The 10764-nt window shown below is 38.1% G+C and overlaps 1 protein-coding gene across 1 annotated transcript in view; it reads right to left on the bottom strand.

Moving 5' to 3' along the window:
* The window catches only part of lrig2 (leucine-rich repeats and immunoglobulin-like domains 2), a 16651-nt gene extending 6267 nt beyond the window's left edge, over nt 1–10384 (bottom strand). The window contains exons 1-12 of the mRNA XM_084127722.1: nt 9782–10384; nt 8788–8862; nt 8440–8574; nt 7187–7327; nt 6836–6979; nt 4553–4696; nt 4236–4379; nt 3198–3278; nt 3039–3110; nt 2216–2284; nt 1910–2073; nt 1381–1692 (exon numbers count right to left, since the gene is read on the bottom strand). Of these exons, the coding sequence (XP_083983848.1) occupies nt 1381–1692; nt 1910–2073; nt 2216–2284; nt 3039–3110; nt 3198–3278; nt 4236–4379; nt 4553–4696; nt 6836–6979; nt 7187–7327; nt 8440–8574; nt 8788–8862; nt 9782–9963 (1663 nt within the window). The 5' untranslated portion in view covers nt 9964–10384. The remainder of the gene's footprint in view (nt 1–1380; nt 1693–1909; nt 2074–2215; nt 2285–3038; nt 3111–3197; nt 3279–4235; nt 4380–4552; nt 4697–6835; nt 6980–7186; nt 7328–8439; nt 8575–8787; nt 8863–9781) is intronic.
* Nucleotides 10385–10764: the final 380 nt, after the last annotated feature.

Below are 10764 nucleotides of genomic sequence, written 5' to 3'. Positions count from 1 at the left end.
CAATTTATCAAAGCATCTGAAGAGATCATAGTGCTTTAGCAATACGCCAATAAAGACTACTTAAACCTTATCACATTTAAAGAAGCCAAAAGAAGACATTTATTCTAAATATTAAAATATTTACAAAATTTAAGTAAATAGTTTAAATTTAAATTATATTAGATTTAATGAATGTAACATATTTAAATAAACATTAAGCATGTCCGGCTCTTTATATTCTCATTCATGCATTTCATCACTCTGAAGTGTCAGTAGTGCTATATATTTACATACCGCCAGAGCCGGACAGTAACGGAGTACATTTACTTGAGTACAGTACTTAAGTACAATTTTGAGGGATCTGTACTTTACTCGAGTATCATTTTTGGGGAGTACTCATGACTTTACTCAAGTACATTTGAGAGGCAAATATTGTACTCTTTACTCCACTACATTTCTATCCATAACTGTGAGTACCCGTTACTTCTAAAAAAAAAAAGGAAAAAAGAAACATCTCGGAAACCCTCAATTTGTTGTTTCCCTCTCAAATGTGATTGGATTGTGCAGGCACCACTGATTGGGACAGCCTATCAGCAATCACCTTCAGCTTTCCGCCAAAGTCAACTCCATGGTCAGATTTAGATGAGAGACTAAACCATGGACGAAACAATGGATGAAGACGCAGCAGGTCCATCCCGGGAGCGATATTTTTTTTCCCAAGATGGTAGGGGAAGACTCATGAATATTCATTAGGGAAGTCATCCCTGATTGGTCTTAACCCCAGTGACGGGTAGGATTTAGGGGCGGGGTTAGGGAGGTCATAAGACCCCCAGTGACGGGTAGGTTTAGGGGTGGGGTTAGGGGTAGGTCATCAGACCAATCAGGGATGACTTCCCTAATGAATATTCATGAGTCTTCCCCTACCATCCTGGGGAAAAAAATATCGCATCCCGGGAATGTGCCAACCCGTGGCCCCACCTCGCCAGACTATTTTAAATTTCTGAACAAGTTAATGATAGTTTTCGCTTCAAGTGTTTGCTGTGTTTACCAATGTAAGCACTGTGGCAGTAGTAATGCAATATTTAGAAAATGTACTCTTGTACTCTTGATACTCAAGTACTTTTAAAAACAAGTACTTTAGTACTTTTACTTAAGTAGACATCTGACTGTAGTACTTTTACTTGTACTTGAGTAAAATTTAGCAAGGGGTATCTGTACTTTTACTCAAGTAATGAAGCTGTGTACTCTGTCCGCCTCTACATACCGCAATATACAAAATATAGCAAAATCTCTGACCATAGACATTTTTATACCGTGGTAATAATATATATTTTCATACCGCCCAGCCCTACTCTAGACCCGTGAGAATATTGTAACAATCAATTTCCATAAGGCACTAACCATTAACAGTGAGCTTGGCCACAGTGGAGTAGTTGGAGCCAAAATGGTTGGAGACCACACACTGGTACTGGCCCTCGTCGGTGAAATTGACGTTGAGCAGGTGGAGTACGGTGGTGTAGAGAAGAAGCTGATCCTGGTACCGAGCATAGTTCTGCACCTGAGCGTCATACAGCACCTCTCCGTCTTTGCGCCAGGCGGTGCTCATGGGAGAGTCGCTGCTGCTGAACGCAGAGCAGTTCAGAGTGATGTTGGTCCCGCGTAAGGCCACAACGGTCTTGGGGTGAGCGCTGATCTGGGGTTTAGGGAAGTCATCTGCAAGTGACACCAAAATAAAGAGATCTTAATCCAAGATATAGCTAAACTTTTTATATTTAAAGTTTTACTTCTTAATCATAAAATAACTTCTTTTTTTTTTTTAAATGCCACAAGACACGCCACATTAGCCAAAAAGGTCAAAGACATTTCATTAAGAGTGCTGTGAAAAGTGTTTTTGTAAGAGAAAGCATGAGGTAACTGTCAGGTCACTCACTGCAGACAAACTCCTCCGGTTTAACAACAAGCACACTAGATCCTGCCAGGGATGCGGGATGAGCGCAGACAGCGGTGCAGGATTGCTGGAAGTGACTGTCAGTCAACCACTGGCCCAACCACTGCAGCTGACAGTCACACAGGAGACTGCTGGTGTTCAAATCACTGAGGAAGATCACAATACATGCATTATTGAGAATACATACTAACATACAGATACAAATGCAACAAAAATATATTATGGAAAATGCAGACATCGAACATACGTGAAATACATACAGTCTGTAGATAGAAAACAATCACTTACAGTGTTTTAAGTTTTAAATGAGTGAAAGCGTCAGGATGAATAGACATGATGCCATTCTTACTCAGGTCCCTGTAGGACAAATTCAAAAAGATTATTAATATGGAAACAGTACAAATGAGGAGGGCTTTGTGTTTTGTTGAATAATAGAAAGGATTAGATTAAATTGGATTTGACTGCTGTCATTGTCTTTACATTGCAAATGCAAATAGGAACAATATAACAGCATTACCTTATAAATCTAAAATCCATGACAACCAATAGTATAAGCATAATCAGATATATTGGTGAATATAATGATATTAGCCAAATATCTATTATAAAAATCCCCAATAAATTCAGATCAAAGAAATGTTATGGGGTCAGAGTGTAAAAGGGTTTAAAATGTAATACTTTTTTTTTTTTTATTATTAAGTTTTGATGCTCAATTTCAAAGGAATCAAGTAAAATTTTAGATTTATGGAACCATGGAAGCCTATTTCTGCCTAAGAGTTAAAAAGGGCTTTTTACCTCACAATTGCAACTGTATTGCTTATAAGTGTGACTTTGAAATATCACAGTTTAAATTTAAAGTCTGCATGACATTATTTTAAATGCACGTTTTATATCTTTGTGTGAACAATTCATCTGTGAATACGTTTTATTTAAAAAAAATGTTTTGACCTTGTAATGTTTTTCAAAATGACATAACTGGACCTCCCAGTGAAAACAGCAGACTTCTTTCTGATATATGCAGAACAATATCTGGAAGGATTTCTATATTACTGCATCTAGTAACAGGAGACATGACATTCCCAAAATACTAAGGGCTAAAAGAGAGACTCACAAATGCTCCAGCTCCATCAGACCCTCGAACGCTTTTTTAGTGATGGTCCTGATTTTATTATTCTGTAAAACTCTGGAAAACACAGACACAAGCTTACGTCAAACCACACTTCACATCTCGGAGTCAGATGAAACAGCTCATTTCCACCAACAAACTTACAGCGAGTTCAGCCTCTTCAAACCCACAAACATGCCAATTAAGTCCTCAATGGCGAGGGATATCTCATTATTACGGATGTCCCTGGAATAAAAAAAAAAAAAGAGAACCATCAAAAAGTTAGCAAACTTCCAACTGCTACTGAGTAGAATGTTTTCTATAACCTTAAAATGTCAGAGCTGCTTTCTTTAGGAGATTGTACTTCTATATACAGAGAATTATGGTTCTAAGGCTCTACGGCTCAACGGAAGCTCAGCATCATTGTATGCTTATCAAATATAATAGGGGGTTTTGTACGGACAGGCTGATATGTGGGAGTATTGTGATATCATCTTCACGCACTACTGGACGTAAAAGGCTGTCATCGCTTTACAACTGTGCCAAAGGGACGTGGCTGAGGATACAAGAGGTGGGCATGTTTGAATGTGCTCTTTTTCTATAGGGTGAGCTGAAACGCAGAAACTAAACTAAAAGGACTTATATAGGGGCTTAAACTAAAGGGATAGACTATATTGTTTGCAATTATGGGCTCATCTTATTTTATAGAGATATGCTACTTCCATTTTCATTAAATCTGTTGTACACATTAACACACCTGTCTTCATCTGAGAGCAAATATGCGATAAGAAGATAAATTCATTTCAAAATTGGCACATCATTTTTCAGCAAAAGGGTTTATGAACTTATCGCTGCCCCAGTTACATTAAATTATAACTGTAATAATATACGTATTACAGCAAATTAAAAAACATAAAATATTTATAATTTTATTGTGAAATGAAAATGAAAAATAAATGAAGACAAAAGAAGTGAAGTGACATTTTTGAAAACAACACATTTAACCTTTTCATTGCCATCAAAGGGAACTTGCTGAACCTAAACATAGGAGCCTGATAAAAAAATAATAATAATAATAATTCTAATTTAAAAGAAAAATGTTAGACTAAAATAATGCATTCTGTATATAAACTACAGACTTATTTAGTGTTACCGAAGACATGTATAATGTGAGAGACAAAAGGGAAATGTGGTTTATCTTACAATGTACGGGCGTTAGTCAGGCTGCTGAACACTCCTTCCCCCAGGTGTGTGATTTGATTGTCACCCAAGTTGAGATTCTGCAAGAGACTGAGACCAGCAAACACCCAGTCCTCCAGACGACTCAAGTGATTGAAAGACAAATCCCTGGAAACCAAACACACACACACACACCCATTAATCTAGTGGCAACAATCAAATTCAACACCTCGAGAAAAAACACCCAGAAAACAACGACTGACCAAGCATTTCTAGAACAGAATTGCATTACATTATTGCATATAGGTTAAAAGTTTAAGGACAAGGCTGAAGTCACTCACAATTCTTCCAAGCGATGGCAAAACTCCCAGGCATCGGCTCGGATGAGTCCGATATTGTTCTGATTGACCCGCAGAATCCTTAGCATGTGCAGTCCATACAGCCAGCCCTTATTCAGCTCCGTCAAATTATTATACTCCAACTCTCTGGAAAAGGACACATCATGTGGAAGAGAAACTTAATAAATTAGCTGAATTAAACAACAAAAAATAATCAAACCCTCCACTTTAAGGTGATGTATGGTTTAAAATAAAAATGCTACTAAAACCAAGTCTCAATATAGGGGTGGGCGATAGGGTAAAAAGATCATATCACAATATGAATTAATCACAATTCTTTTTCATGTTGGTTTTAAACACTATTTTGCATCCAAACTGTTAGATATAATTGAGATTAACAAGATATAATTGAGTGTTTATGTAAACCTAGTGTGTATTTGAGAGTTTATGCACAAAAAGTGAAAGAACTTAGTTCAGTACTAAGTCTCTCTCTCTTATATATACACTCCTGAACAAAATCTTAAGACCGGGGGAAACATTGCAAGTATTCGCATTTCGCGCTGGTGGATCATGACCGGGTTGTAAGTACTGCTTCAAAATGCCAAAAGAAGAAACAGGAGCAAGAGACAAAAAATAGAGAGCAGGCAATTTATTGAAAACTGCATTTAAACTCAAACAGACTATTCATCAGCTGATCAAAAGTTTAAGACCATAGCCCAAAAATAAACCCACAACAGAACTAAAAGTGTCAAAAAAGGACTCCGTAGTGAGTAGCCCCACCGTTCTTGTTGATCACTTCAAACACTTGTTTCGGCATGCTTTATGCGTCTGTTTCCAGGAGGCTGCTGGGAACGTTGCTCCATGTGGTGAAGATGGCTTCACGAAGGGCATCCATGGTCTGGAACTGATGTCCGTTTTTGTAAACTTCCCTTGCCATCCATCCCCAAATGTTCTCAATGTGATTTAGATCAGGGGAACACGCAGGATGGTCCAAAAGAGCAACGTTATTCTCCTGGAAGAAGTCCTTCGTCAGTTGTGAACTGCAGCGTTGTCCTGTTGAAAGACCCAGTCATTACCGCACAGACGAGGGCCCTCAGTCAAGAGGGATGCCCGCTGCAACAGGTCCACATAGCCAGCCATGCACAACCTGAAGCTCCATTTTCCCATTGAAGGAAAAAGCACCCCAGATCATAATGGAGCCTCCTCCACTGTGCCGCGTAGAAAACATCTCCGGTGGGATCTCCTTGTCATGGCAGTAACGTTGGAGGCCATCAGGACCGTCCAGGTTACATTTTTTCTCGTCAGAGAATAAAAGTTTCTTCCACCTTCAATGTCCCATGTTTGGTGCTCCCTTGCAAATTCCAAATGGGCAAGTTTGTGGCGTGGGAGGAGACGTGGCCTTTGAAGACGTTTTTTGTTCTTGAAGCCCTTCTCTCGCAGATGACGTCTTATGGTTATTGGGCTGCAGTCAGCATCAGTAAGGGCCTTAATTTGGGTCGAGGATTGACCTGTGTCTGCACGAACAACCCGTCGGATCCTCTGGCTCAGTGCAGGTGAATTTTTTTTGGGTCTACCACTTGACTTTTTTGTCCCATAACTCTTAGGATCTTTTAAGAAATGTAAAATGACTCTCTTACTGCATCCAACCTCGGCAGCAATGGCGCGTTGCAAGAGCCCTTGCTTGTGCAGCTCAACAATCCTGCCACGTTCAAAGAGAGAAAGCCTTTTTGCCTTTGCCATCAGGAGATCGTGACAGTAGGACTGCTTGAAGAACAATGACATGAAAGCCATATTTTTGTGTAGATTTTACCTTTTTACGGCTATGGTCTTAAACTTTTGATCAGCTGATGAACAGCCTGTTTGAGTTTAAATGCAGTTTTCAATAAATTGCCTGCTCTCTATTTTTTGTCTGTTGCTCCCGTTTCTTCTTTTGGCATTTTGAAGCAGTACTTACAACCCGGTCATGATCCACCAGCGCGAAATGCAAATACTTGCAATGTTTCCCCCGGTCTTAAGATTTTGTTCAGGAGTGTATATATATACACACAGCTTTTTTGACAATATTTTATGCATTTTAATTATTTATAAAGCAATATCTATTAATTGCTCTAAAATGGCTTAAAGGGTGTTTTTTCCCCCCAGAGGAACAACCACTTAAAATTATTGGCAAGTTGTTTAGTGTAGGTAGTAAATTACAGTTAAGATGTCTATAAAAAAAATTAAATGCTTAAAAATATAGTAATAATTAAAATAAAACAATGTAAAACCCTGCATGCATTGACTCACAGCTCCTCCATGTTTTCCAATCCAAAGAGCGCTCCATCCATCAGCTTTGTGATGCCGTTACGCTGCATCTTCAACGATTTAAGAGCCTTCAGTTCTTTAAAAATGAGACTTTCCACCACACGAATCCTGTTGCGCCTCAACTCTCTGAAAAATGACGAAAACATAAAGAGGCACATTACAATAAGAACGTCTAAACCATGGTGCTAACAACCAGAGAGAGACAAGACGACAAGGAAAAAAACTCCCCACTTGATAATATCAGTTGCATTTAGCAAGCAGTAATTCTGTCAAATACATACAATCTAATTGAGCACTGCAATAACATCCAATTCATTAGCCATGAATACTCACAAGACTTGGAGCTGAGAGAGGGTGAAGACTTTATCAGGCAGCAGAGAGAGCCTGTTCTGGTTTATCTTCAACACCAGAAGGGAGCTGATGTTTCCAAAACAGCCAGGCTCTAAGGAACTTATCTTGTTTTTGCTCAGGTTGCTGTTGTGACAGAGAAAGGAAACAAGACAGTTATCCATAAACCTCAAAAGGAATCAGAAAAACACCAATTATTTAATGACATAGTAAAGATCAAAGCAACATTTGACGACATTTAAAGGGTTAGTTCACCCAAAAATGAAAATTCTGTCAGTAATTACTCACCTTTATGTTGTTCCAACCCCGTAAGACTTTCGTTCATCTTCGGAACAAAAATTAAGATATTTTTGATTAAATCTGAGAGCTGTCACACTCCTTCATAGGCTGCTAGGCAATTTCATTCTGCCGGCCCAGAAAAGTCAGTAAAACATTGTTAGAATAGTCCAAGTGACTACCGTGGCTCAACCTTAAGTTTATCAAGCAACGAGAGTACTTTTTGTGCACAAAAAAAATAAATAAAAAAAATAACGACTTTATTCAACTATTCATTTTCTTCTGTGTGGGTGCGAGAGCTTGAGTGAGAACTGAGAAGATGACACTCACGATCATTTGATGGGAAAGTGTGAAAGGTAAGCCATTCATTTTGAGGCATTAGTAAGGCATTTTTAAGTTTCCTCGTTGGATTCTCACGATTCGGACATCCAGGAAATGCACACTTTTGAACCATTTTAAACACTACATCGAGACCCATCTGCGTCATCTTCTCTGTTCTCGCGTATGCGTCGCGGCGCTCCCGTGAACTCACGTCAGAGGCTCACACAGAAGAAAATTAATAGTTGAATAAAGGCGTTATTTTTGTACACAAAAAGTATTCTCGTCGCTTATTTACTAACGATGTTTAACTAACTTTTCTGGACCGGCAGAATGAAATTGCCTAGAAGCCTATGAAGGAGTGAGACAGCTCTCAGATTTCATCAAAAATATCTTAATTTGTGTTCCGAAGACGAACGAAAGTCTTACTGGGTTGGAACAACATAAGGGTGAGTGATTACTGACAGAATTGTAATTTTCTGGTGAACTAACCCTTTAAGTTGTCACACTGACTAATGAAGTGTAGAAGATAACTTCTTTAGAGAGCTCTCTTAAACTACTTAGAAGTTCACTACAGTCTTACCGAAGTGCACAATTCAGACAAGCCTGAGTACAAAAATCAGGACAAAAAATGAAAAACTCACAGGTATTTCAGCTGCATGGGAGGGAATGATCCGGCCTTAAGTTCAGATATAGAATTAGAGCTCAAGTCCAGACTTTCCAGAGATGAATATGGCAACAGCTGCTCCGCCATAACTTCAGAGATTCGGTTATGAACACTGAAAATAAACAACAGATGGTTATGTACTATATGATCACTTAATCTTAATGAAATGTAAAATAGTAAACAATCACGGAATCCATGTACTGTTACATTTCAGTAGCTGTGTCTTATTTATTATCATCGTGTTTATTATAAGCAACTGGAGCAATTTCACCAGCTATAAACAGCAGTAAAGAGTGAAAAAGGATGAACGTAGAAGTTAACTTACAGTGACAGCACAGTAATGTTGGACGAGGCATCTCCAAGAAAAGGCACCGCTGTAAGTTCGTTCTGATTCATAGACCTATATTCACACAAGAGTGAATTATTAAAACCTGAAAAAGCAGTCACTGAAGAATAAAAGACTTTACAGAACAATATAGCCTATTATAAACCTGAAAACTGAGGAAAATGACTAAAGAAATAGCAAAAGGAATATCTGGTTGTATTCATATACAAAAAGTAATATGCCAGCAAGTGTGTAACCAAAAATATTTAAGACTGGGGGTCAAATGTCAAGTCTATAATTTGCACCCTCCATTCAGATTTGGTAAAAATACTTTTCACACCATTGCATACTTAAATAAATAATTAGTTACAACAAATCAAAGCAAAATAAACAATATACCAAACTAAACCAGCAATAGTAAACAGAACTTAGCTAAAAACCTAGATGGCGAGAAAAAAGGATAAACAGAAGATATGGCAAGGTAGTTAAACGCATAGGTACCTACAGTAAACCTCAAAACGTCCAGTTGAATAAAACATATAAAGTCTGTCATAACGAAATAATAGTCAGAAAAACTTAATATTTTGAACTGGAACAACCTATTTAGACAAAACATAAAAGAAAATCTAAGTTTCCATCCGTGTTTTGTATAACGTTAGCTAATTTTCATCAGTCTTTTCTGGCTTATATACTGTAGTATGATATAATAAGAATATGGAGCTCATACTCGCGAAGGAAACCCATTCAGAGGCCAAAACTGAGCGGGAAAATATGCAATTTGGTACAGATGTTGTTATTTATATACCCAGAAATAAAGATGAAATACTGATAGCTTATAAAGTAAACCTATGACACAACATAAGATTTGATAAAAAGCAAATAAATACTACTAAAATGGAATAACTGTCAGTGATGCGTTAGTATTGTGCACATGTGCAGCCCTGCTGGAGGATGACCATCAGGCAATGTAAACAACATCTCCTCTATTACTCACGCATGGGTGATCCAGGCTGGAGCTTCCAGAGCCGCAGAAGTCAGTCTTTTCCTATTGCAATCCAGCAGCTGAGCTGCACCTGGACCCTCAGAACACGTACAGGGAGAAGGGCAAGTGTCCAGACCCACGACACTCACTATGAGCAGGAACAGGGCCTGGGGGATGGGCCAGGCCTCCGCCATTTTGAGTTTCTTGATCGCAGATGATCAATCCAAATTATGGCATCAATGAGACACAGAGATAAATCTGTGTTTTAGAATATACATCTGATTTCATATAAATCCAAATTAATCTGAAAAGCATAAAATCAATCCGGAGCCATCACTTTGCTCTCTCAGCTCGTCCTTTCGAAATTCCCTTCTTCCGCCTTGCAATCTCTGCAGCTTCAAGAATTCCCAAACGGAGCGTCAAACAAGCTTCAGGACGTGGAAATGTGGCTCAGATATCCCAAAAGAGTTCATGTCCTATATTAGATTATGACTTTGCATTTGAAGAAAATATATGATATAACTGAAAAATCGCCTTTCCAAACATTGTTCCTCGACTTTTTTCCCAAGGAAAAACAAAAGCATCTTCTTCCGTTGACACGTGAGCCACCTCTCTGTCACGTGCTGCTGGAGGCCTCACGTCATTGGCCAGTCGACAAATCCATCAAACTTTGATTTTTTCCACATTCTTTCAACAAAAATAGTTTTAAAACAATTATTCTAGTGGTTATTTTCTCATTAAAAGCGAATTTTACGACAGCCTTTCAATTTGATTGCGTCTCTTTAATTATTTTGTATTTATTTATGAAGTTTGCCAGATTTTCTTTAAGCTTGACCACTACATCAGAACTTTAACTTCCCATCTTTTATCAAAACGGGTTAAAATGTACTTTACACATATAAATAATATTTAAATTCACTTGATATTTATCTGTTTATTTTTTATAACAAAGAATTGTACTTGTTGCACAGTACTGTCATTATCATCATTCAAAA

The sequence above is a fragment of the Abramis brama genome (genome assembly GCF_963993115.1).
Source record: "Abramis brama genome assembly, chromosome: 11".
NCBI lineage: Eukaryota > Metazoa > Chordata > Actinopteri > Cypriniformes > Leuciscidae > Abramis > Abramis brama.
The sequence above is the reverse complement of the archived record's forward strand: the minus strand, read 5'-3'. Positions and strand labels throughout refer to the sequence as shown.